Below are 27,668 nucleotides of genomic sequence, written 5' to 3'. Positions count from 1 at the left end.
CATCTTGTGTTTTCTGCAAGGTATTGAGGATTTAATAATTCTTTTACGCCCTCCTTTTCTCCTTTATCTTCTTCTTATTCTTCATTTCTCTTTTTTTCTTTTCTTTTTTTTTTTTTTTTTTTGGGAATCAAAAAAGAGTTGGCTTTGAATGACATTTTTGCCATCCCAGTCTGTCCCTGTGGAGTCTGGTTGTCTGCCATGATAACAGAAGAACGAAGGATTTAAAAACTAAAAAATAGAAAAAGCAGTTGAGTGAAATAGAATATACAAAGTAAGCAAGTCTGGAGTTGAAAAAGTCCACCTAGTGGAGTGCTTTTGGTGTTCATTAGGCGATTGCTAATGCCCTTGTTTTTATTTATTTGTTTATTTATTTTTTAATCATAGGGCAATTGCTAATGCTAGCTCACAACTTGCTCTTTAATTGGATTGCCCTTTAATTATGGAGGTGATGAATAATATATGAAACGACTGTGTTTTGAGTGCAAGCTCATCTTCACCCCAATCTATTATTGGTTTGCACGTTGCGGGCAATTGACAGGTGTAATCCAAAAACGAGGAAATCAGATTGGGTCCACCCAGTCCGGTGGCGGCCCACTCTTTCCTTACAATTTTTTTCCTCACAACCAAACAAAGCTCTTGCAGCTGGACTGGGCCCAGATGAAGTGTACCACTTCCACCTTTATATCTCTCTTCTGCATCCATCCATTAACAATTTGCTTCTTCATCTTATATTGTTTCTAAAGTAAAGCCAGATGCTTATTTTCCTGTAAATGTAATGATCCAGTGTGTCTGAGAAAAAAGTGTAAAACACAATAGAGGGTATTATAATTTTCCTTTTTAGAAAAAAATAATAATAATAATAATCATGTTAATTCCATGTAAAATAGAGAAAATTTAACTTATATATATTGAAAATAGAAAATTCAAACTTTGACGAGAAAATAGTAATATTTGCCCATTACTGAAACCATGTGTTTGTATGTGTGCAATATTATTACTTTTTTTCTTGTTTTTACTTCGCATATTTCCACTGGGTTATTGATTTTGAGTTGACTCAAATATTTATCCCCGGAGAATAATTTATTCATGTGAATAAGGAAGACCAAAGCCTCAACTCAACTCTAGAACCAGGACCATTTTCTGTAATTATTTTATATTTTGTGGTTTGAATATAAAGTGGATTCATGATTGGAAAAAAACCTTTCACATGGCTGGAGGTCCCGTTTCCCAATAATGAAAATGTACGCGTTTTAGTGAAACAATTCAAAATATCTCCCGATTAAGAGCGAGGGAGGGATTTTATTTATTATATTAGCTGGGAACTGGGCTCTCTCAAACAAAATTTAAAGTAACCAATTTTTATTTTTTAACAAAGACAAAATTAAAGTAATCATTTTTTGGCGATTAAGAGTGTTTGTGCATCCTGTTAAACTGTATTTAGCAAAATGACAAATAAGTAAATTTGATGATATAACATCACTTATAGAAGGTTAATTTTTATGATATATATTATTTTGTAAAAAATATTATTCGTGATTATTGATGAATGATTTATAATAAGAGTTAATTAAAAAATTATTTTTAAAATTTTAATATAAAAATAATAAAATTAAAAAGCTCAATACAAATTTATCAAACAAATCGGTGGTAACCGTTAATATATATATTTGAACTGTTAGATTTTAATTGGAAATTTGTTATGATCTTGTTATTTGTTTTTAAAGTACTTTTATCTACTTTTATCCGACTTTGTTTTAAAGAACAATTTTTTTTTTTTGGGGGGGGGTCAATGAATCATTTACTTTATTTTTCTATATATCTTTGAATAATTTTTTTTTTAAGTAAACTCTTTGATTAAATAGTTAAGAAATGACAGTTGTCTTCTAAAGCAAAATATACATAATCCCTAGCTAAATAGGATAATAAATTGCAAATCAATGGTAAAAGTGAAAAAGAAAAAAAAAAATCAAATTACATTGATTAGATTACGCGATGGTCTTCTTATTTCTACAAAAGAATGATGGTTAAAAGTTAAAACTTGGGAGATAATGACAAAAATTGAACCGAAAACATAATAATTATTCCTGAGGCGAAAAAAAAAGACAACTCCTTCATTGATTTACAATAGTCTGGATTTTGTCGTCTCTAATCGAAATGTACCTTCAATAACCAACCACATCCCCAAAAAATTTGAAAATAAATAAATAAAATCACAGAATCAATTCAGTCAAATAAACAAATAATAGATTATTATGGATTTTAAAACAAAAACAAAAATCCCACAAACGAAGATCATGCAGTACACCGTGAGGATTATTGCTTCACATTCACACAATCAAACTGCGTCAGAAAATGCCAAATTCAAGAAAAGGACTGCCTTGGACGGTTAAAGTTACTTTTTTTTCCCATAATTAACAAGATTTTCTTTAAAAAATTTTAGAAATCACTGAAGAGAAAATAAAATAAAATAAAAAAATAGAAAAGCCAAAAATACTCGGCGATGATTTGGTGTGACGCGCAGAATAGTTCTGTAACTGAGCTGTCAGCTAATTATTTGTGGAAAAAAAATATAATTTTTAAATAATTTTTTAATAGCTATTCCTCGAAATTCGCAACCTAAAAATATAAATTGTTTACTTTTTAAGGGTTCAGGACAAAGGTTAAGTGTATCCCAACTGTACAGTAACATTTTTCACTCACACCGTCGAACCGACTTCAAAAAAAGAAAAAAACTTTAAAAACCTCTTTCATGCTTTTAGACCATCCCTTTGCCTCTTTCTCTCCTATCTATCTCTCTCTCTCACTCTCTCTCGCTCACTGCTCTGTGAAAACTCTTCAACTTCCTTCTTCTTCCCCCACTCTCTCTCTCTCTCTCTCTCTCTCTCTCTCTCTCGCTCGCTCTTACCAAAATGGCTCACTCAGCGTTCGTAATTTTCACGGTGTTCGCTTTGGTGGCTGGCTCGGCTCTAGCCCAGGCTCCAACAGCCGCGCCGACCGCTTCGCCAACGAAGTCCCCTCCGGCTTCTTCTCCGACTCCGGTGGCTTCGCCTCCGGCTAAAACTCCAACTCCGACGGTCTCTCCTCCGACCTCATCTCCGCCAGCCTTATCTCCAACTCCTTCGGCTCCGGCTTCATCTCCTTCGGCCACCGTGTCGCCACCTGCGTCTTCCCCAACCGGCTCTCCTCCAGCTCCTCCTACTTCCGGTCCATCATCAGGCGTTCCTCCATCAATCAGCCAGGTTCCAACTCAGTCTCCGACTTCACCTCCTGGCAATGGTGCTGCCTTGAACAGAGTCGCTGGAGCCGGATCCCTAGCCGCGATCGTCTTCGCCGCCTCCGTTTTACTGTAGATCTGACCGGAGATTTGGCTTATTTACCATTTAGATGGCTTTTTGTGTTGTTGAGTAGGAAGTAGTAGTAGTAGTTTTTTTTATTATTATTATTTTAAAATTGTTTTTTTTTTTTTTTCTGTTTTCAATCTTAGTTCTAGTACTATTATGATGGTGGAGGATCATATCGGACGGTGACAGGTTGATAGCGATGGACGGTGGCGATTTGATTTATGGTTCCTTTACGATTCTATTATTGTTTGACGCTTTGTTATATTTGCGCACCATTTTTATTGTTATTATTTGCGGATTATTTTGTGGATTTTTTTTTTCATGGTTTTTATATAAATTCAACTTTGTTTAACGTTTAATTTGAATACTCAATAACACTATTAAAAAAAAAAAATCAATGTGAAAGAGAACGCATTCTTTTTTCTTTTTTTTTTTTTTTTTGGATCAGTGAGAAGTGTGGTACCGTAGGGTAGGCGTTTTTGTCCGATTGCTTTTTGTTTTTGTTTTTCGTGTTTTATTTAATTTGTGATGTCCGTTAGGGTTAGATTAGAAAAAGGCAATGTTGGCTCTTAACAGTTGTCACGTGGTCACAGCTGTTTAAAAAAAAATACACAGCCCCATGTGCTTTGCGAGAGACAGGCTAACAGCGAGGCATAAAAAGAGAGAGCGAAGCTTAACAAAAAAGCAAATTACTGACCGGAAGGATGGAAATGGCATATTTTGTAATAAACACGGGAAACATATAAAATGACTTTGGAAACCCCTGCGGAATTTCTGGCCAAAACGTTTGGATCGGGGTAATGACCAAAGGTCGCAGGTTCTTTATTTTGTATTCTTTCTCTCTTGGGTTTGTGTGTGTGTTTTTTTTTTTTTTTTTTTTTTTCCAATCAAAATTAGCTCGTCTTTCTATGTCACAAGCAAAGTTCAAAAGAGGGTTCTAGTTTTGTCTTCGTTTTAACTTTTGGTTTGGTAATGTTAGGTGGTGAGTTTGTGGCAAGTAAATATTGGTTTTCTTACCATCTGCACTTCGAGGAACAAGTGGTGGTGTTAGGGGCTGATTTGACCAAGTCAAGTCACCGTTTTGGGAGTGACTCCGAAGAAGACCTTTGTAAGGAGAAAAAACTTATGTACAACTTATAGGTAATGTGGTGTGTTGAATCGATATAGTAAAGATGATTTTGTAAGGTGAAAAACATATGTCTAACCGATGGATAATGTAGGGTATCTGATCATTCATAATCGGCATTTCTTATAAGTATTAAATGGGATTCATATTTTATTTTAACCATGTGATGTTGAAGCAGTGCGGATGATATAATACCACCTTTGAAAGTTCTTTGTTTTTTTTTATTTTCAAAGGCTTTTCATCTTGTTAAGAGGGTGAAAATCATGTGATAATGGAATGGCTTTCACAATTACTAAAGGAAAGGATCATGTGACCTTATCATTGTAGTAGTTGACAAACTGACAAACGTACTCGCTGTATCACATGCAGTATTTGTTATCACAAAACCATGAAAATGAGGGCCCATATAACATTAGGAGAAGAATGAATATTTAATAGGAAAAAAAATAAACTTAATAACAAAGTGTAGCGGTGTAAATTAGCCAAGTAGAGTCAATATTCTCAAGTTCGGTTTGGTTTGTATAATTTTAAGCGTATTTAAATTTGGCTTAAATTCATAAAATTTTAAAAATATTTGTTTGAGTCCGGTTCATTTTATTTATAAAAAGTTCGAGTTTATCTTTGGGTCATTATGCTAGAAAAATTTAAAAGTTTGAATATTTATTTTTTAAAATAAATATTTTAATATTAATAATTAATAAGTTTTTATTATTATATTAATTTTATTAAAAAATAATTTAATTTTGAAAAGTTTATAAATTCAAAATATAAAAAAAATATTATTTATACATTATAAATATTCAATGTGGTTAAATTCATAATATATACTTTTTAGATAAATACAATAAATAATAAATTCAGGTTACTCATGAATTTAATTTGTTGTTTAAAATTGGTTCCTGAGCTTCATTTCTTGTTCAAGCTATTTTTTTTTTTTTTTAAAATGATTAAGTTAAAATCAAGTTGAATTCAAGCCGATCATGGCTAGAATCTTTTACTGCATTAAGAAAGTATCATAGAACATAAGGGAAATGAGTGGTGAATTATTTGTCAGTATTTGGATGCCAAATAATATGATATTTTAGTTGGGAGGAAATAAAATAAATAACAATAATAATAGATTTACCAAAGCATTTATTAACATTTGTTGACAAATAACGTGGCAAATATTATAGTAATATTTAATGGATTTATTAATTTAATTTATTTTTTTATTTAAGAATTTACTTATCTATATTTACATTATATGAATATACTAATCAATAAGTTCTTAATATATATATTTGATAAATAAATTTAATAAATATTTTGATAGCTATAATATTACTGAATAAATAAAATGAATGACTTAACTATCTTTCTACTTCTTTTTTCTGTAATTACAATTAAAGTTCAAAATTTCGATATCAATAGAAAAATATCGAAGGTTTAAAATATAGAGATATCCATGAAAATATTGAAAATTATAAAATATCGATAAAAATTTATTTTAAAAAATAAATTTTTATTGAAACTTTAAAAGTAGCTTATTTAATCAATTAATTATCAAATTAACTAGTAAAATTATAAAAATATTAAATAAATATTATATTTCTTTTAATCAATTGACTTATAATAAGCGTTAACAATAGAAAATATATTATTATTAATAAAAATGTAAAAAAAATACATATTTAATGAATTATTTATTAATTTAGATATAAAGAACAATTATTACAATTACATTATATTTTAGATATCATTTCAATATTTTAAAGAACTCTTGAATAGTTGAAAATTGTTTATTTATTTTTATTCTTATTTCAAAATGTAAAATATAAGAAGTAATTATTAAAAAATATATCTTATTTATTATTTTACATGTAATTGTTAATATACAATCTATACGAATATGTGAGAGTTAAGCTTGGATGTATCAAATATCATTGATACTGAAATTTTGAACCTTAGCTTGCAGAAAATATATTTCTTACATATCTTTCAATTTTTGTTTATGACTTAATTTTTATCTATTTTATAATATTTATACAAATATTAAATTTATTATTGTAAAAAAATAATAATAGATAGGTAAACTTGTAATTTGTGATACTAATTTTTTCTAAAAATATAATATATAGATTTGTCTAATATAATTTTGGACATTATTTGTTAAATGTAGTTTTTTTTTTTTTGGTCTGATTATTAGAAGATAACTAAAAGATAAAAAAAACTATTCTAATAATAATTTTACAAAAAGTTTTACTAAACACAATGTTCTAAAAGGCGTAAGGCGTCGCAAGCTGGTAAGGTCAAACCTTAAGTCTTACGAGCCTAGACGAAACCTAGGCATGAAAAGGCATTTCATAATTATATTATTATTTTAATTATTAAAAGGCTACTAAATAAATAAAATAATTCATATTTTAAATGTCAAAACATATATAAATCTATATTACATATGTATGTACAATAAATATGAATTAACATGTAATTAATTATAATAGATTTATAAAAATTCACGTTTTTCAAGTTTCTAATAACAGATTAGTTTAAAAACTATATAAGTACCTAAAAATTTCTAGATTAATACATACTTTAATTATTACCATAATCTAACTCTTGTTTAATTCTTTATTAGACTTTAATTCAATATTTACATCTTCATCCAACTCATTTTCCATGTCATCCGATACAAAATCATGTTCCTCGAGCTCTTTAATTTCAACTTTGAGTATTTCTAGAACGCTTTTTAGGTGGTAACATATCATTATCCATTTCATCATCATTTTTATCATCATCACAACCTTCGGCAATTCATGATTCTGCATTACTAGCATCACTTGCTAGTAGAGTTTCTAATTCCTTTCTTTTATTTCATTTTTTTTCCTTTTTTTTGTTAAATTTTCTCTCAATTCCTTCATCCTTATACATTATGTTTTCATTTTTTTTTTGTTTAAGAAAAAAAATTTAAGTTTAAAAAAGTTTCCATTTTTTAACAATTTTTTATTTTTATTGTTTAATTTCTTATGAATTGTTTTTTTAACATTTTTTTTAAAAATAATCTTAGAAAAGAAAATTTTGAACAAAAAAGCTTGCACCTTTTAGAGCCTAGATGCCTCATTAGGCGGTCAATACAGCGTTGATCGCTTTTTTCCAAGTCTTGCTACTACTATTTATAAAAAATTTTGATAAAAAAAAAAATTTAACCAAAAAAAATCATAGATATTTTCAAATTTTCTATGAAAATTTATAAAAATTTCATAAAAATTTTAGAAATTTGCATGGAAATTATAGATTTTTTAATCAACTTGTAAAAAATTTGATGTGGATATCATGATGAAAATTTTCATAAAAATAATCAAATATTGAAAATTTTGTTAGACATTATGAAAATCATATCCGTTTCCATTTAGAAATTAAATTTTCTTTTGATATGTTTAAAAAAAAAATTCATGGAACGTTTTAATATTTTAAACTACAATTATAATCAAAGTTTAAAAAAATAAAGGTATAATAGTATATATATGTATATATATGTTTATATATATATATATATATATAAATATTTATATCATTTAGCATTGAAATGAAAATTGAAGTATTATTCCACTCCTTTATGCTTTGTTTGGTAAAAAAAAAAATATTAAAAAAAATTAATTTTTGAGAATCAGTTTTTTGGAATTCAATTTAGAAATAAATTTTTTTGAATTGTTTTTATAATGTTTAATTAATAATAAAATAATATAGAATTTACAAATAATTAAATAAATTTGAACATTAAAATAAATAATAAAATTGTGTTAAAAAAATAAAAATAAAACTAATTTTATGAAAGAATTTCAAAATGACACTAAAAAACCAATTTTCCATATAAATTTCCTACACTAAAAATTTTATTTTCTACTGAACCTTATAAATTTTTATTTTAAAAAATCACTCAAATAAAAAAAAAAATTTACTTTTCTAAAAAATTTCAAATTCCTACAACCTTTACCATAACGAAGCATCCTGTTAATCCTTACAATTTTTCTGGTGGCTTTTATACCCTCCAAGGACCAATCCGTGTTCAACCAAAGTAAAAGGACTGACAATGCATAGCACAGTGCAAAAGCATAGCTAGCTGTGGACCTAAGTTTAGACGCGGGTCCAGGATGGAATGACAACACTCGATGAGAGGTACAATTCTGGGTTGGATCACCAGAGCAATGGGCTTTCCACCAAACATTGGATTTTGACCTTTGACTTTTTCTGACCGAGGTAAGGTGGGAGAAGTAAAACAACATTGGGGCTTTAAGGTAAAATGGAGGAAACAATTTTAATATTTTTTATAATATTATAGTCTGACACTTTTTAATCCGTATTTAACAATATTAAATTTTTATAAAAATAATAATAATTTTATTGGGTTACATATAATAAGGTTATGTAGTTTTCATCCTTAAAACAGTTCTAAAAGGCACAAATGAAATTTACAAAATAGGGCATAAAGGTGGAGCTATTAGTTGGCTCGCATGTGAGAGATTAATAATTTTTCAGAATAAGTGAAAAGAAAGAGCTTTAATCATAAACAATCGATGATCGTGATCTCCGAACTATGATATTTATTCTATGTGTTTTGTTAGGAGTAGAAAGTAGCTATTACCTGCTTTACAACTAAATTACTTACTTCATATGTAAAGTCTTTGGTTCAGTACTTGTGCTTCACAACCCTACAACAATAACCAAAAACAAGAAAAACACACACAAAAAAAAAAAAAAAAAAAAAAAAAGAAACAAAAAAAGAGAGAAGGTAATCTATAATTGACCATTTCTTTTCCTCCTTTTCCACAATGGTCCACTAAATCAAATATGTTACCTTGGGACTTCGAAATCAAGCCATGGATATGCAATTTTTCTTTTGTTGGCTTAGTAAAAATCTTTCTTGAAATATTTACTATTTGTGTAAATTAAACCAATTGGGTGATAATTGTGTATACCGATGTCACATTATAGAATTTTTTTTTATACATATTCCATCATGATATCAAATTTTTTGATTTTTTTTTAATATCATTTTGATTCAATTCATGTAATCCTCACGTCATCATATGGCATAAAAGGATTTTGTTTCAATAATATTTTTTCTTATTTATCCTTTGAGGGTGGGAAGGGTTGGTGAAGTGGGTCTTAATTAAGAAAAAAGTTAACACATACAGAATAATATTATATGAATTCTAATCATGCTCTATAATTACATGCCCATTATTCTGTCTTTTGAAACCTACTTATTCCATAGACCTTCAACAAAAAGGAACAAAAAGAAATTAGAGAAAGAAAGTACTAGATAAATAATAATAATAAAAAAATAGAAACCTACTCATATATGAGATTAGAAATTCGAAATACAAAAGAGAGAAAGCAAACGAAAGCACTGCCTCTATCCTGGCCAAAAAGTGGCCAAAATTACTTAACAAACAACAGACACATACAAAGCAACCCAAGCAACCAACAAGGAAGACACAAAAACAGACACACTAGTCCCTGAAGATGATTCAGAACTGGTAGACGATGGCGTTTTAACGGCAGGGGTGTTAGTAGCAGCAGGTGTAGAGGAGCCTGAACCCGAACCAGAACCCGAGCCCGAAGGAGTGGTGGTTGGTGATGATCCTTCAGATGATCCAGCAGCCACCGTGACTTGGACCTTCATGCCACTGCCACAGTGGCCCGCCACGCCGCAGATAAAGTAATGCTTGCCGGCCGTCTTCAGAGCGATGGTGGTGGCTCCGCTGCTATCCGAAGTGATTGAATTGCCCGTGGTGCATGTGCTGTAGTCGCTGGCGCTCACTTCATCCACTGTATGCCCACTTCCATAGTTGAACACTATAACATAAAAAATAAAAATAAATAAAAAAGCAAAAAGTTAATGTGTAATTATAGATACTTTGGTTAATAAAAAAGCAAAAATTTAATGTGTATTTATATATGCTTTGGTTAGAGTAATGTATGATCATGATGCGTTGATTTATATGATCAAAATGTTGGCATCCACTACCTGATAACATGTCATTTTTTTATATTTTATTTTTTTATAAAATTCTAATATTTTTTCATTGAAAAATTGTCGATGTCCACACTATAATGTGGGGTCTACACATACCATAACAAAATTAAAATTAGCATTTTTTTTTTAATTATTACAACAATTCTTGATCTAAGGATGAGGAAGACATGTTTCTAACTAGACTTCATTTTTACATATATGTAAAATTAAATGGCATTTTGATTTTTGTATGTTGGCTATTGTCAAAATGGAGCTTTAGTTGTCTTACCCAAGCTATCTCCGACCTTGAAAGTTTTGCCACTGGTCCAGGTGCTATAGTCCGAACCAAGTGCCCAACCCGATGTGTCTCCGACGGTATACACGGTTGCTGAGCATGGCGTCATGACCATGACCGATGCTAGGATTAGGGTCACAATAAATTTGGCTCCGGTGCTTGCCATTTTAGCTAGAGAGGGAGAGAGGAAGAGAGAAAGAAGAATACGAGGAAGAAAGAGAAGGGAGAAGTTTTATGTGTGTGTTTTTGATGAATTTTAGAATAGAGAAGTAGTGTTTATATACTGGTATAAAGGAATTGAACCAAGTAAAGGGTTGGTCCACTCAACCATTGAAATGGGAATTAAGTTCCGATAGGAACTCATTCCATGCGGATGAGTTGGGTTAGACATCATACCTAATACTTGATATATATGGGTCCCATATATATATATATATATGCATTTTAATTTTCCTTTATCTTAATTAATTTCTTAATTTTGAGCTTTACGAATATTTACTAAGCATATTGATGGTGGTGTTAATTTATAGAAGCTAGGTACATAAAATTCAAATTTACATACAATGAAATGAAATGAAATTATAGAAAGATATCATTTTCATTTTATGATGGTAATTAATTAATTTCGCTTCTCCATTAGATAGATTGTGAACCAAGAAAAAAACCGAAGGTGATCTATGAGACAAATTTTAGTCTCTTATTTAATTTGATTGCTACCATATGTGTCATCTTTCGTTGTTGGACTTTTGATGAAAAAGGTTATAAAGTCCTATAAGATCATCATTATTATGTAGAACATTAAGACTAATCAAACAGTCTCTCTTGATGCTTTTATCTTTACAACAAATTAAAGAGAAAAAAAGGAAAGCATATATACGTGAAGTTTACTCAATATTGCAGCATGCAAATTAGTCAATGAAATATAATAAGGAAAAAACACTTTGAAAAAATATGTATCATATGTCTCTATCAGGCAATGTCAGTCTCCAATACATACAATTTGCCAAAAGAGGCATTTTATATACGCCTAAAAGGAGCCACCTTGCATGGAATTAATTTCCATTCTTCAGCTACCACGGAGGCTATACTATTAGCTGCTTTTGAAAGAAATTAAGGAACAGAGAAAACATGGAGTAAAGAATAAAGAAAACGTTATTTTCTTTTTTAGTAATAAAGAATTATGAAAACTTTTTGTGCTCGTATTTGCTTATATATATATATATATATAAATTTTATGATTAGAATTGACAGAATAGAATTTCATGTTAACCATGAGTAAAATCCACGCAAAATCGATATTTTTTAGAAAAATCAAATTTTTTTTTATTTTTTTATATAACATCTATTTTTTTCTAAAAAAAAATTAATATTTAGTTTTTTTATAGTGTTTGTTTTTTATGGATCCCATACAAAAGAAACGAAAAAATTTGTATATATATATATATAGCGATAAAGGGTAGCTAACTAGGCATTTATCGATCATTTGCTTTTTCCGTAAAGGAGCTACAATAGCATTATTACTAATAATCACGGATACCAAAACTCTAAAAACTAAAAATATACGTAGTAATTAACTAAAATTTACTTAGTAATTAAGATTACTGCTACATATTGTCAAACGACGCACGCAATTATTAAAATGTCAATGAGCAAAATCTTTCAAAACAAAACAAATGCTTCTAATATATTAGTATTTGAAATCTTGCCAAAAAATTTCTAAAATTACCTGTAACAAGATAATAGGAATGTTCCATTACATAATTGCAAAAAACAAATAGGAACTTGAAAAATAATAAAAATTATAAGTGTGTAAGAATAATTCTAATGATAATTATTTTTGTTTGAAAAAAAAATAATAATGAAAGAAAAAAAAAAAAAAGGTATGTAGAAGAATGGATAGAAAGTCGCAATATATGGACAAAAACGGTTCACCTAACGAGGATTAGGAGTGATGATGGGGAGTAAGTGACATAGAATAATAGCACATTGTCCAAATCACACATCTGGATCTCTGCTCTGCACATGCCATTCTCATCCAAACCATTATTCCCAGCACTTTGAACTTTGAACCTTCACCTATTGGTTTTGGTTACAATCTCCCAAACGTCTTTTTTATGCCAAGGAAAATTGTGGAATTAAACCGCATTTTCACTTATAACATGATGATTAAAAGTTAATAACAAATATGAGTTTTTCTAAAAATAAATGGATATGAATTTGTAGGCGGAGATTCAGATTTGTAATCCCTTACTAATCCATTCAAGATTAAAAGTTATAATTATCACCCATCTCGACGAGCTATTACCATTACTACCTCAAATTAGTTGGCAACGCAATGCATCATCATTCGTCATAAAGATACTTTTTATTTTTTATTTTTATTTTCTCATTTTTCCTGTGTATATAAACTAGTAAAATTAAAGGGGCTTTTTCTTTTGAATATTATTTTTTAAACCAACACGGATCTTGTTACTGTTCTCCACTAATAATGTATCATTTGTACCTAACCAACCCATATCTATATATATCCCACCTCCATGGCACACTACCTACTGTAGCATTATTACATACAAATATATACTACATAAGAAAAAATAAATAGAAAAAGAATTTCAAATGCCAAACTGTCCTAAATTCTGCTAGCATATATATATATATATATATATATATTTCTACTCAAATTACTCGCAATCTTGTCTTTTTTTTTTTCTTTTCAAATTTCTGGGTGATAAAAGCTAATGCTTTGCCCAAATACTTCGGTATTATTTTGGGGAAAGAAAACTAGTATACGAAATAGGGTGTAAGAGACCGTCAGAAGATTCAAATGAAAAAGGAGAAAAATGTTGATGCTACAAATGACATACCTAATCGTTGGTTAGGATCTCCACATCCAATGTACAGAGTGTTTCATTGGCTACTTTTTTACGCTTTCTCTATTTCTTGTTTGACTTTACGAAGACCTCATTCAATAAGCTTAATCTCTGATCATTTTCTATCACAATTTACACATTTTCCTTTTTAAGCAATGCTTCCTCATTTTTCTTAAGAATTTTATTCTTATTTGACATACACCAAACAAACAAAGAAACAAAAAAAAAAAAAAAAAAAAAAACAAAAAAAACAAAAACAAAAAAACAAAAAAACAAAAACAATAATCCACTAATGAAGAAAGCAGAAATTTGAAAATTCAGGTAACAACCTTTTTCACATAAATTGTTCACACAAACGTTGCATTTTCTTGATGTGTGTTTTACCTGCCCAAGAAGAGAAGTTGGGGTTCTTTATTTGTGGTACGATGAAGTCGGTGATGCTCTTCTGACCCTCAAAACTGCGTTCTATTTGGTCTAACCCTGTTACTCTTTTTTTAACTTTTTCCATGCAAGCATTGAGATTCCATTCCCGAAGTTGCAAGTAACCATATTATTATTATTATTACGCTTTACACCATATGTACTATTATCTTTCTTCATCCCCCAAGAAAAATGCCAAATCAGTGGGAATGGTTTGTCATCACCAACTAATTTATCCGCAAAGAAACTATTACGCAGTCATAAAAATGTTCATCAGATTATCTGATATGAAATGTATGTGAAACGATATTGTTAATAATGTATTAAGACGAGCACTATCGTAAATTACTCGAGTCATTTTGCAATTTCAGAACACATTGCTCATCATCAAAAGGATATATCTCTATTTCAATCAAACTTTTGATTCATAATTCCAAGTACTTTTCTCAGTTAATTTAATAAGATAAGAGAGTAAGCAGACGTTACATATATATATATATATATATATATATATAAACAATTACAAAAATGGACTCCAAAATATTTCATGGTGAAACATGCAGATCACATCATCCAAACTTGATGAGAGATTGCTCGGGAACTATAACACCTAAAATACAACTAAACCTGCAAAACCAAGCATGCACCTCACCCATAAAGGAGAGAGAGAGAGAGTGAGAGAGGTTGTACAGAATTATATTAAAGGTTGCATATTCAATCCCAGTAGAAGATGTTGAAGTTGACAAGCAAGTTCAACTGCATACAGAGTGATATCCCTGCAAGAGATAGGAAGACTTGTGTGTAAAAACTTTGGCCTTTCGCAACAGAAATATCAGTTAGATAAATTGCTCGAATCAACAGCGATGCAAAATCATTTGCAAGTTTAGTAGCCAACAGAAAGAAGACAAAAAAGTCTAGGATTGACAAATCTATAGCATGAAGCTCCAGCAGTAATTACCAACTTTTCATTTTTCAGTTTACTTAATGCGAGCAAAAAAGAAACACTCCACCAAGTAAATATCAAACCTTTTGACCAAATAAAGAGATGCAATATAATTAAGAAAAGAAAATGAGAGAGAAAAATCAGGGTAGAAAAGGTATTGGTACATGGGTTTCAGTGTTACCAACAAGCAGGACAGAAAAATCAAACTGCAGAGTAATCGAGGATGATTCCAGGGCAAAAAGATAAAACAATAGCGCAGAAAAGTAGCCAGCACCAAAATTTTCTCCTATAGAAAACATGCCTGCAAGAGGATTCTATGCGAGAGATTATATGATTTGCAAGCAATAGTTATCTTTTCCATATGGCTCATAGTAAGATAATAAAAACTGTGAGAATCCAACTTATATGCTATATAACCTACACGTAAAATAGTTGAACAAAAAAAATCAAAGGTCTCTTATTTGAGTTAAAGTTGGAGGCATCACAAGATCGAAAGAAAGGCTCAAAAGAATATGATTGAAGGTATGAAGAAAGAAACATTATGGTCCATCATATAGAACACCAAAAATAACCCCGACACAGCTTAGTTGCAGAACACAATCAAAAGGCTAAGAACAGAAACATATGGCTGTATTACATGATAATTGATAGATAGCTTTCACTACAAGCATATATCTATTGCGATTGCGATATGTGGGGATTATAATTATTACTTTTGCCTTCTTCAAACTTGATCTAACCAGAACAAATAGAAACTACATTGTCTACAGGAAGATAAATTATAAGAAAAAAATAATAAACAGAAAAAACAAAACTAAGAAAGCGACACTAATGTTTTGCAAGCTAAATAGAATGAACAAGCATACGAATGCTAATAATCCTGCAAAGCTTAAGTTTATTACTAATCCAGTTGCAGGATATGCATAACATAGGAGACAGCTTATTCTTTGTTTTTAATTAAACAGGGGCAATAAGGGATGAATTACACTGCTTAAAGAAGTACTTACTGCTAGCACATGCTAACCAGAGGCAGAATTACAATAAGGGATGAATTACAAAGCTAAACGGAGGCAGAATTTTATTTAAGAAGAGGACTTACCTACTAAACCATGGAAAGAAGAAATGTAATTGTGGTCCAGAAATTCACTTCTAATTACTATTAGCTGTTTCTGCTTGCTCCACACCAGAGTTCAATTCGTTTGCAGTATCCTCAGATTGTTTGGTCTCTTCTGTTAATTGCTTGACAAATTGTTTACTACGTGCCACTCGGATTGGTCTTCCCATAAACATCTGCAAACTTATCAGGGAATTCTTATTTTTAAGTAAGGTTCTAAAATTCAAACATAAAAATCCCATTGTGCATTAAACATGCTTATACCCAATCTACAAATTCAAGAAATTTATCCCAATTATAAAGCCAAAAATTACCTTTCCTTGAAAATTAGAAAGAGCTTCCTCAGCCTCTTTCTTGGATTTGAAGGCCACAAATCCATATCCCAAGGACCTTCTTGGATTTTCGTGGAATATAACTTCCGCTGAAACAACACTGCTACCCTCTGAATTAAAGAACTCTCTGAGGTCTTTAGCCCTTGCCTCATATGACAAATTTGCAACAAACAAATTGAATGTCACTGATGGCTTGGGTTGCACAGGAGTGGCAACTTTCTTTTTTGCTCTTGCATAATCGACCTTTATAGTACGACCTTCCAATTTCTATAGCATAAAAATGATAAGGAAAAGAGAACAAATCCCTTATTAAGTTACCAAAAAAGGATAATTGGTAATAACGAATTACATCACATCACAGAAAAATAACTAATACTTTTATCATGGCATGTCATTGAAAATGAAAGAACACCTTTGAATTTGGCTCCAAAAGGCACACACATGAATACGTGGAGAAACAAATAAGAGAATGAAAAGTCTTCATATTTGTTTGTTTATTTATTCACTTATTTCGTTTATTTTGTTACATGGCACACATCTTAAACCAAAAAAAATAGACATAAACAGAGGCAAAGTAGACAGGTAAATAAGGTTCACTTAGTGACAAGTGACAATTTTGTCAATGAAAATAATAAATTCCTGATCTTGAATACTTTTCCTGTCTTTTATTTTTAAGAGCAACCAAGAGAAACCAGAAGATATTGAAAATTTGAAATCCAATATGCTTACATACGATTCGAGATTTTTGAGAGCAGCAAGAGCCTCCTCAGGGGAACCCATTGAAACAAATGCCAAACCCCTGTTTTTGGTCTTGTTATACATCGAAAGCTTAGCCACCGCAACAAACCAACACAACCCAGATCAGAAAAACAACCCTTTACTGAAAAATTACCACTAAAGAACAATGAGGGGAAAAAAAAAAAAGAATTAAAGAAATAAAAACCTCAACGTCCAGGACCGTTCCGTACTTCTCGAACAGACTACGAATGTCTTCATGTGTAGAAGTCCAAGGTACGTTCTGGGCAATCAATCTGGTTTTAGAAAATCCCTCAGTCTCCGGCTCAGCTTCTTCACCATCGTCATTTGCAGGAGTAACCGGAGGAGACTCAAGAACCTGCTCTTGTGCGGTAGAAGAGAGTTGGAAAACAAAATTGCTCCGTCTTTTAGTCCTAGAAGGAAGTGAAAGAGTGCGTGTTTGAGAGAGAGCAAAGATGGAAGAAAGAGAGCAAGAAAAAGATGGATGGGATTGTGAGCTTTTGGAGATGGAGTGTGGGCCAAGCAGTGAAGAAGAAGGAGGTACAAGAGAGAGTTGTTGTTCAGAGCCGAAGCAGGTTGCTGCCGGAGAGCAGAGAAGCCGAAGTGAAGCCATAGCCAGCGTCCTCTCTCTCTCTCTCTCTCTCTCTCTCTCTCTTCGAAGCTCTTGAAGCAAAGAGACAAGTCTCTCTGTGTTTTGCGAACACGTCTTTTGCTCGATTTCTCAGGAGAAGATGGACTTCGGATAAGGGATATCGTAAAGATCTTTTGGGCCCAACCCGAGTTATCGAGTCGAAACGCTGCCGTTGCACGGTTTTAAGAAAATGACGTTGTTAGTTGGAAACAATGGCAAATGCGACGTCGTTTGACGTAATTTGTGCCAGTGTTTCGATTCTCTTGGTGAGAAGAACCCAGATACATTTATTTTCAAAATGTTTAGTACAAAGTTATATTTTCAACCAAATGATTAAAAAAAGAAAAAAAAGAAAAAAAAAAGCCACATTTATCATGAACAATTAACATAAATGAATGAAAAATAAATGAAAGGAAAAGAGATTAGAAGTACCGTTTCGTTCCTTGAAAAACCTAGAAACATTTCTTACAAACAACAATTTTGTTGTTCATTCTACAATCTTAAGCTCAATTATAACAGTCCTGTGAACAAAAGCTATCAATGATGATTTCTTTTTCTCCTTAAAAAGCGAAAAAAAAAAAAAGAAGTTAAAACCACCAGACTATTCAGGATGAATTATCTAGCACTTTAGTAAGCGTCCTAGACTCAGGAGAGTTCAGTAGCAGTGGTGATAGGGGCTTTCTTGCTGAATCTTGCTCACTGAAATCGATCTTCTTCTCAATTGGGCTACTCATCTTGGAGCTAGATTTTCGCTTATTTGACTGCCAAGATACAGAAAAAAATAATGTCACACCTAAAAACATCAGAGGCGTGCAATGCTTAGTATGGATGGACTCAAAAAGACATTTGGAGGTTATTCTCCTTTTCTCACCTTGGCTGAAGCAGTGCTGGTATGCTTTCCATTAGAACCTTGATGGTTTCTTTCCCTGTTGTACAGCTTCAGTAATCTTCTGTTCTCCTCATCAAGCATGTTATTTTCTTTAAAAAGCAAATTGACCTGCATGTATCATTTCATAAATGTTTTAACCATATAAACCATGGCCAAATGCACGCTCAAACAATAAAGGAAGGAGGAAACGGAAAAGAAAGCAGGGTAGGATAGGTATTCTCACCTCCTCTTCAGCTCTGCAAAGGTTAGTCCTTAGATGTTCCTTATCCTTCTCATGTGACTTCAATTCAGCAGCTAGTGATAGAACTTTTACAGTCAATGGCTTCAAGCTAGCATGACAGAAAAAACTTTTAAGAAACTGATGAACAGAATTGCAGCCCAGGGAAACATAATTTGCATAATCAAACTTGTAACAATTAATGCTTGCATCATGTACAATGACATCACTAGCTAAACCGTCACAAAGTGAAAAAGGTTAAAGAAACTCACTCATTCCACATTTTTAGCATTCTTTGGCATGGCTCATGTCCATTATTGGCCTCCAAAAATGCACGTCCAGATACAGCTTCATCTTCAGTAATCAATGTTGCTAAAACAGACTCAAGGAGACTCTCCTCCGCAGCTGTTCCCGGGGCAGATGCATCAACCTAAAATATAATAGACAATGTATATTTATCAGCCTTCACTTGCAGTAAATTAAACACATTCTAATTTGTGGAAATCAAATCAGTACTAAAGGAAAAATAAATTTGGAAAGAGGGAAAAGTAAAAAAACACATTTGCGTAACTAGTGATTTTTGATAAATCCAACTTATAAATCAAGTTCCTCAAACATTTTCAGCCTCTTTTGTAAAGAACATTAAAAATGACCATTCACTTTCCAGCATGCCTGAAATCATTCATTTACCAAATAAAGTTCCAGATACCAATACCAGTTCAAAACTATAGCACAGAATCAATTATCACTTGTGAGATTCGAATGGAATTATAACATCCATCCATCTATGTTTGGGCTTGTAAAACTTTATGGCGTCTGATGGATATGTCGCTTGGAACTCCCAAATTAATGAATTAGTTAATAACCAGAAATGACAGCAATAATAAAGAACCAATATTAAACTAATTATTCACAATAAGAGCACCTTTAAAACACAAAGTGCAATGTTATTATAGCACATATATTAATTCAGTGTGCAAAAAATAAACCCCATCAAGTTACTATAACAATTTTCAAACATGCAAAACACAATTCCCCCACAACAGCCCTTTTACGATAATGCACGGTTTACAACTTTACATCCTATCGTCTGCTCATTTCTCAATTCATAAAATAACTTCCGAAAGCCACTTCATTCCATATAGCATAAACTATCTGATAGTTTATCATAAAAACATTTAGAATTTCTTCTAATTTATGAAATTAAGCACGATATAAGCACAGAGAAACAAGAAATTTACCACATGGGCCTCATATTCATTCTTGTAGAACTTCAATTCTTCTGATAACTCTCTCACCTCCTCCTCCAAGACTTGAACATGAAGCTCAGCCTCCTTGGCGCGTTGATCGGCCTCGTTGCCAAAATCCATCAGTGCTTCGCGGTCGTGATCGTACAGCGAGCACTCTGTCTCCCATTTGTTGCACTGACTTAAGAGATGGGCACACTCGGATGCCAATTTCTGGTTTTCCTCAATGAACTTCTTCAAAGCCAGAGCATTCATATTTGATTCAGCCTGAATAACAAATTAACAAAACCATAAAAAAAATTACACCCAAAAAAAAAAAAAAAAAGACCATAAAATAGTTGGGAAACCTTGAGTGAAAAACAAACCTTAGCACGGTCAATCGCTATGTCTTTTTCCTTCAATTTTGATTGAAGGTGTAAGTACTGGTCTCGAAGCCGTCTTCGCGCTTCTTCTGAAGCTTGAAGTTTCAATTCGAGAATGTTTTGCGACACCGGGAGGCCTAAGGAGTAGTCGATCGATTCTTTGATGTAATCATCGATTTCCCGAGGAAGATCCATTCTTTTCTTCTTTTTTTTAATTGTTCTCAGAAACCCCTAAATTAACCCTAAATCTTCGACTGGATCAAAAAATTAGAATTTAAAATCGCAAGAATCAGAAAATTTGTACCCAAAAAATGGCCGAGATTAGAAAACCCCCAAACCTAGAGTTTACAAGAGGGTTGGGTTTCGTTCGGGAGCCAAAGCAAATATTTTGGATGCAGAAAAATTCGCAGTGGCTCTGCAATCTCTTCGATGAAATGAAACCCTAACACTGATGGAGAGCCGTTACCGTCAAGAAAATTGCGAGAGGGTTTTTGGAGTCTGAAATCGAAACGAGAGGGTTTTTGGGTCGGGTCTGAATTTTCTTTTCGCTCTTTTTGGATGCAGAAAAACTCTCTCTGGCTCTGCAATCTCTTTCGAATTAGATGAAATGAAACCCTAAAAAACACAAGGCTGATGATGTAAGGTCTCTGAGATTAGAGAGACTCCGATTGAGAGCCGTTAAGAAATTTTGCGGGAGGGTCTTTTGAGTCTGAAAATCGAAACGACTGGGTTTTTTATTTTTTTATTTTTTTAGGGGTATGAATTTTCTCTCTCTTTTTGCTTTTTTGTACCTTCTGGATTTCAAATTGAAATCGCTAGCCGTTAGAGCGCGATTTTAAAGGCCTCGTAAACAGTGGGGCCCCAATTTATCACGTGGCAAACTCGGGTTGGGCTCGGAAATTACGAAATTGGAATGTAAATTTAATTGACACTCACCTCTTACACTTAACATGTAATTATCCATTGAATCAGAAAAAAAAAAAAAATTGTAATTATTTATCTCTTTTATTAATTTATTTATTTCTGTTATAGGGGAGGGATTAACTTAGAATGAAAATTGTTGTTTCACCACTAGAAATGTCCTTTCAAACTTAAAATGTAAAAGCACTGTCCAAAAAACGTTTTTTTTTTTTTTTTTAAATATTAATGGAAGATATATCAGTAAGTAAAACATTGGAAAGCTAAGAAGGACGTTCTTCAATCCACGCTACCATGTCCTGATAGATAGATATAAATATTGCAATCACAACATCTATGAGTTTTAAAATAAGATGAAATGAAATAAAATGTAAAAGTTGAAAATTGTAAATCTTTATTTACAGTTAGAAAATAAGAAAATTAATGTCCCCCAAAAAAAAAAGAAAATTGAAAGTGCATTTGTAAATGGCATTAATTCCTGTTGTATTTATTTTGTACGGAAATAAATTATAACGGCATATCTTATTTGGAAAAATAAATAAAATAAGAATATCCTTATTAAAGAGTTAAATGGAATTGCGTATTTATGTCTATACAATACAATTAAACAAAAGAAATATACAGGTTGCAAGCTTTTCAATGCTAATTTGTTCACAAACTTTCTTGATTTTATAGTTTCCTTCGTTTAAGCGCTCTTTGCATTTGTATCTTGGGTTGTCTTATCCGCTTGATTGTTGACCCATGGTCCTATGAAAGACTCCACATCCTTTTCCACATCCTCAACCTGCCAAAGTATCATAATTTTCAAATTATAGGCTACGGATATATTCCATAAAATAAATATGAAGAAAATAAAGAAACAAACATAAAAATCGGGTTTAAAAAAAGAAAAAAAGGAAAAAATTCTAAATAATATTTCATACACACTTATGTTTTCCTGTACATAAATAAATGATTCAATCTTTTTTTCCTCATTTTTTAAGAGTGAATTTAAAACTTTAAATATAAAGTTAGAGTTTTTATTTTTTTTATAATATGTTTGATATACAAAATGGTTATTTTTAGAAAATACTAATAGTTCATAGGAATAAAAATAAAAAGAAAAATAATTATATCATTATTTATATGTTTGATAAAAATATAAATTATAATATAAGTTTTAGCCTTTATAATTTTTTCTCAAAAATGTTTAAATTTGATAAAAACTAATTAAAAGTTAAATTTTATATTTATTTATATATTTTTAATAATATGATAATAAAAATAAATCTAAACTTATCGAAATATAATAATGATATTTTAAAATTATTTATGATTAAATTATAAGAATATGGATTTTGTTGATTTTAAAAAAGAATTACTCGTTCACATGGAGATATATTTATTTATATGCAATAGTTATTTTTAAATTCAAAATATAAAAAATCTAGAAAAAATTAAATCTATCAAATAACTATTTTATTTCTATATTTATTCTATATACCAAACATGCTATTAGAATCTAATTAAGCAAGAAGATCAACCATGGCTGTGTAATAAAAAAATAAGATTCTCTTTTTATCCATATACTAAATATGTCCTTATCATCCTTACTATTGATTGGCCATCTAATGATAGTATGATACTATTTTATAATAAAAACAAATGTAAAAGATAATCAAGCTAAAAAAAAAAAAATATGTTGATATATAGTTTTATTTTATTTTATTTTTTATTTTTTGGAAAAGATATTATTTGTAGTGTTAAACAAAAAAAAGCCATTGACGAGTAGTGAAGAAAAACAAACAAAGATCCTAGTCGAATAAAAACCATCCAGAAGGTGATCAAGTAATTAAGAAAATCGAAGTAAATTAAATTATAAGGACAGAGCCACCTAATTAGAAAATAAAATTAATCAGACTCTGATCATTCCGTGTAAGAAATGTTTAAAACCTCAAACGTGTAGTAACAGTTTCTTATCTTATCTTTATTGTTCATCAATTTCTTGTATTCATTAATTTCTTGCTAAACAAAACTTTCTTTCCTATATTTTTCCTCTTTTGATAATCATGACAATACACACACACACACACACACACACACGTCAGATTTATGAAAAACCAAAAAAGGAAAAGAAAAGAAAAAGAGCACGACTGTGCTCTACAAGACTACAACGAAAGAGCTTAATATATATCAATGAACGGTTGCCAAAGCTATTGACCAGTCAATGAACCAAAAATCCTTCATCGTGAATATGGTTGACTTGATCTTTGCTCATTATAATTATAACGTAATATTCAAATAATTTTAATTAGGAAAATATTAATGTACTTATTTAATGCATGACAGATGGTGATTTAAGGAATTAAAAATAAATAAATAAAGGGGGATTTATTTATTTATTTTTGCTTTGAAAATAAAGGGGGATTAGGTAGAGAGAAAACCTTATCAATGATATCTTCAGCTAAATTTATATCCTTGACTGTTTCTTTGGCTATATCTTCTACAAATTGAGCAGCTTTTCTAAGTTTTGCACCTTCCGGAAGATGATCACCAATTTCATCTGCTACTTTCCCTATATCTTCTGCCACTTTTTCTACCTTTTCCAGTACATCTTCTGCCGTGTCCACAGCTGTTTCCACATCCTCTGTAAACGAATGTATATTCGATTTAAACAAATTCAACCATGTTTTTTATCATTAGAATGAAGAAAATGGCTTCTAATATTAATTAATTGCTTACTTTTGAATTTAAGCAATGGTCCCCACTTGTTCGTCAAAAAGGGTAGAATCACTGTCATAAGCAGTCCTAAAATCCAACCTTTCCTGTTTAACATGTCCAACAAACAATTATTATTACATGGGATACAAATTACTAAATCTGAATAATAATGATAATAATAATAATAATAATAGATTGTGAAATTAATAAATTGCTTTGAGACTCACCAAGAACCAGGAAAAGTATCTGAATCAGGAAACGGAGGCCCTGGTACCACACCGTTGTTCACAACCATGTCCCTGCATATTTATATTTATCCATAAACAAACAGATTAGCAAGACCATAATTGATCATATATATTAATGAATTTATTAAAAGAAGATGGGATTTTGATTGTTACATCTTTGTTTTTCCGGTAATAAGCATTTCCAGGTGGCTGGTTTTGAGGTATAGCGAGCTGGAATTTCCAAGGAAATGACATTTTTCATTGCGCTTTGCGAGACAACCGGAGTGAAAGATTGAAGCCTGACAATGTTTGCTGGGACTGCCACTGCGACTGCTTTGAAGGATGATAGAACTGTAAGGAGAAGAAACTGATGCTGTTGTCGACATATAGCTTGTATTAATTCTGAAAGATCAACAAGAATTTCTCTTTGAATGATGATATCCAAGTTTTGAGTTAGCAAGAAAATTTGTCAATGGAGTTTGCTGAGATATATAAATATATTATAATGGAAACTATACAAGTTCCTTATATATATAATGGTAATTGCTTAACTATATGGCCAGCTTGTATTATTGGTCGAGATGAAGATTTTAGTCAAATTTGCGTTGGTAGCTAGGCATGTTTGATTTTTGGATTGGGGCATTCTTCAAGAAAATATTTGATAATTGACAAGTCAATTTCACACGTTTTTAATTTTCTCCACAATTTTTAATTATTGCCTTTTTGTTATAGTCGAAGATTAATTTAGCAGAAGATTCCTAATTTTTGTCATATTATTATAAATATAAATAATCCAACTTGGATGGAGCTGAAAAATCTAGTAAATTCCATGTTTACCCCATAGGGGCGACAGAGTCACCACTATTTTATTTGTTGACCACGTTCTCTTTAATTTCATATGTAACCTTTGGCTCAATGACAGAATAATCAGTCAGCCAATAGGAATATTCCTTTGAAAATTGAGATCTATAATTAAACAAAGAAAATGCACATATATGCAAGATTAATCTTCAATTCGATATTAAACCTTAGTTTTATCGACGAATATATTTACTTTAAAAAGACAGAAGAATAATGTATATTAAAGCGATAGAAATGTATAATATCCAAAATAAATTTGATCCAACCAATTCAATTTGTTTTTCAACTTTTTTTTTTTTTTTGTTTTTTCTTTTTGGAGTACTTGTAAATCATGTATATTGTTGTAGACCCAAAATAAAAAAAAAATTAAAAAAAAAAATTCATGTATATTGTTACGCGATGATGTTGTATCCAACTCCCAAAAAGAAGCGGAAGAAGTCTGGAAATGCAGCAGCCTCTGTTTTGGCTACTTGTGGGTTTGATTTGATTTATGTTATATTGCAATTGGAAAGCCAATTTGTCTTCTATTTGCAATCAACTTGATTTCGGAACAATTCACCATAGTTCAATTAATATACCTATTATTGCAAGAGTTATTGGTCATTAACTTATCTATTTGCTTTTCATATATATATATATATATATATATATATATTATCAATAACAAACTTCGATGTGGTAGAATGCGAGGATCCAAACAATTTGGTTGACATGACTTAATGGGCTAAATGCCCTTTGTAAAAAGGGTGATGGAATTTTACCCCTACATCCAGTGATATAGAATATTTCCCTGAAGATTATATAATCTTCCATATTAAATAAAAACACACACACAAACGCGAAAACATATATATACAAATGCAAGAATATAATCCTCAGTTGGATTGTAATTAATTTTACCCCTAACTCTTGCTTTTATTGTTATTATCATTACCAAAAATTTAAAAATCTTCAGCTAAATGAAAAATAATGAGAATTTTGGGCTGGATTTGATATGGAGTTGCAAATGGGGACCCAAACCCCAAGCCAATTCTACAAAAACAAGACCAAGTCAACAAAATCCGAAATATGCAGAGCTGCCTCTCTCCTGGACAATTGCGCCAAGAAATACTATGTGGTTGATTATGATTAATTGATTTGTGCCCAATTGAAACTGAAAAAGGCCATTTTCTCTTCTGTGTTCCCTGTTCCATTTTGGCTTGAACTAGACGTTAAACTGGTTAATTAGGATAGAATCTGAGTTTTGAAATTCATTGGGATACTGAAATTCTACCATGTCCGAATTTTATTCATTGCCATTCTTGTATTTTGCATAATTTTTTAATGAAAAGGAGTAGGTAGATCCATAATTTGCAGGAGTTTGATTCATCTATGAAGAGAGTGCAATCGACTCACTTTCTGCTAAGCCTAGCTATCTAGGCTTAATTAAAGTTTCAACTCAAAATTAATTTGTTATGAATAGAGTAGCACACTTAGATTATATTATTATACTTTTTATATTTCCTTCCCAACAATCACCCGATGTCTATATGGAGTAGTCCACTTGGATTATAAGATGTATGCTTTTTATATTTCCTTTTCAACAATCACTCTTGCAAACCAAGGACAACATGTCTAGTTCTTTTTCCATTTGGCACCCCCTTAACTTGACAGTGCCTCTTTTGTCCTGCTTCAAATGAGATTCCGACTCTCTCCTATTTAGGTTCAAGTGAGGTTTCAATTCAAAACGAATTGTTTATGAACAAAATAGCTCGCTTAGATTATATGGTATATGCTATTTATATTTCCTTTCCAACAATCACCAATGGGTTACATGGAGTAACCCATTTGGATTATATGATGTATGCTTTTTATATTTTCTTTCCAGCAATCCCCCTTTCGAACCAAGGACCACATGTCTATAGCCCTTTCCCCATTTGACACTCCTGCAACCTGACAATGCCTCTCCTATTGCGGCTATGGAGCTTCACGGGCCTTTCCCATCGCCGCACCACCGCTTATTGCAGCTATGGAGCCTCGCCGGCCTCTTCCATGTGGAGATTGCATGGATGTTTCAATCGCCCCACCACCTCAGCACGAAGTTTCAAGGTTCTTGACACTGCGTTCTTGACAATCTTTTCAGGCTCTGATACTACCTTGAAGAGGGTACAACTGATCCACTCTCTGTCTAAGCCCACTGTCCCGATCTAAATGAGGTTCCATCCAAAACCAGTGATTAAGAATGGAGTAGCCCACTTAAATTATATGGTGCATACTTTTATATTTTCTATCGAAGTGGAACTTTGGTGTTCATTTCCAACAATTTCCAATCAAAGAGATATGAACTGTATGTCCAATTTTCCGCACAGATTGGACACTAAGGCCTACCATGACCAGGTCCTGATCTTCCTCTATAACCTACTCTACCATCATTTTCAT

General features: G+C 31.3%; 5 protein-coding genes across 6 annotated transcripts; 1 reads left to right on the top strand and 4 right to left on the bottom strand.

Moving 5' to 3' along the window:
* The first annotated feature begins 2,681 nt into the window (after positions 1–2,681).
* Positions 2,682–3,642, top strand: LOC107420744 (classical arabinogalactan protein 5). The gene has a single exon (XM_016029781.4). The coding sequence runs from the start codon at positions 2,910–2,912 to the stop codon at positions 3,348–3,350; it is 441 nt and encodes a 146-aa protein (XP_015885267.4). The 5' UTR covers positions 2,682–2,909; the 3' UTR covers positions 3,351–3,642.
* Positions 3,643–9,777: 6,135 nt separating this feature from the next.
* On the bottom strand, positions 9,778–11,034 carry LOC107420748 (blue copper protein). The gene is made up of 2 exons (XM_016029785.4): positions 10,758–11,034; positions 9,778–10,308 (listed from the first exon to the last, which is right to left on the bottom strand). The coding sequence occupies exons 1-2, from the start codon at positions 10,927–10,929 to the stop codon at positions 9,896–9,898; spliced, it is 585 nt and encodes a 194-aa protein (XP_015885271.2). The 5' UTR covers positions 10,930–11,034; the 3' UTR covers positions 9,778–9,895.
* A 3,403-nt stretch (positions 11,035–14,437) lies between these two features.
* On the bottom strand, positions 14,438–17,914 carry LOC107420737 (28 kDa ribonucleoprotein, chloroplastic). 2 transcript variants are annotated; one of them, XM_048475951.2, is made up of 6 exons: positions 17,386–17,914; positions 17,172–17,270; positions 16,425–16,709; positions 16,096–16,286; positions 15,161–15,297; positions 14,438–14,829 (listed from the first exon to the last, which is right to left on the bottom strand). In XM_048475951.2, exons 1-4 carry the CDS (start codon positions 17,809–17,811, stop codon positions 16,146–16,148), a joined length of 951 nt encoding a protein of 316 aa, XP_048331908.2. In that variant the 5' UTR covers positions 17,812–17,914; the 3' UTR covers positions 14,438–14,829; positions 15,161–15,297; positions 16,096–16,145. The 2 variants fall into 2 exon arrangements, with proteins under 2 accessions (XP_048331908.2, XP_015885258.3); XM_016029772.4 differs by lacking the exon at positions 15,161–15,297 and having other exon boundaries at positions 17,386–17,913.
* Positions 17,915–18,249: 335 nt separating this feature from the next.
* On the bottom strand, positions 18,250–21,359 carry LOC107420745 (uncharacterized). Its single transcript, XM_016029782.4, has 6 exons — positions 20,548–21,359; positions 20,177–20,449; positions 19,208–19,365; positions 18,942–19,047; positions 18,701–18,826; positions 18,250–18,590 (listed from the first exon to the last, which is right to left on the bottom strand). Exons 1-6 carry the CDS (start codon positions 20,737–20,739, stop codon positions 18,435–18,437), a joined length of 1,011 nt encoding a protein of 336 aa, XP_015885268.3. The 5' UTR covers positions 20,740–21,359; the 3' UTR covers positions 18,250–18,434.
* Positions 21,360–21,965: 606 nt separating this feature from the next.
* Positions 21,966–24,939, bottom strand: LOC107408608 (uncharacterized). Its single transcript, XM_016016012.4, has 5 exons — positions 24,564–24,939; positions 24,390–24,461; positions 24,184–24,266; positions 23,886–24,088; positions 21,966–22,246 (listed from the first exon to the last, which is right to left on the bottom strand). Exons 1-5 carry the CDS (start codon positions 24,773–24,775, stop codon positions 22,148–22,150), a joined length of 669 nt encoding a protein of 222 aa, XP_015871498.3. The 5' UTR covers positions 24,776–24,939; the 3' UTR covers positions 21,966–22,147.
* Between the last annotated feature and the right edge of the window lie 2,729 nt (positions 24,940–27,668).

The sequence above is a fragment of the Ziziphus jujuba genome, chromosome 5 (assembly GCF_031755915.1).
Source record: "Ziziphus jujuba cultivar Dongzao chromosome 5, ASM3175591v1".
Lineage (NCBI taxonomy): Eukaryota > Viridiplantae > Streptophyta > Magnoliopsida > Rosales > Rhamnaceae > Ziziphus > Ziziphus jujuba.
Note: the sequence above shows the minus strand (reverse complement) of the source record. Positions and strands in the feature narration are given on the sequence as shown.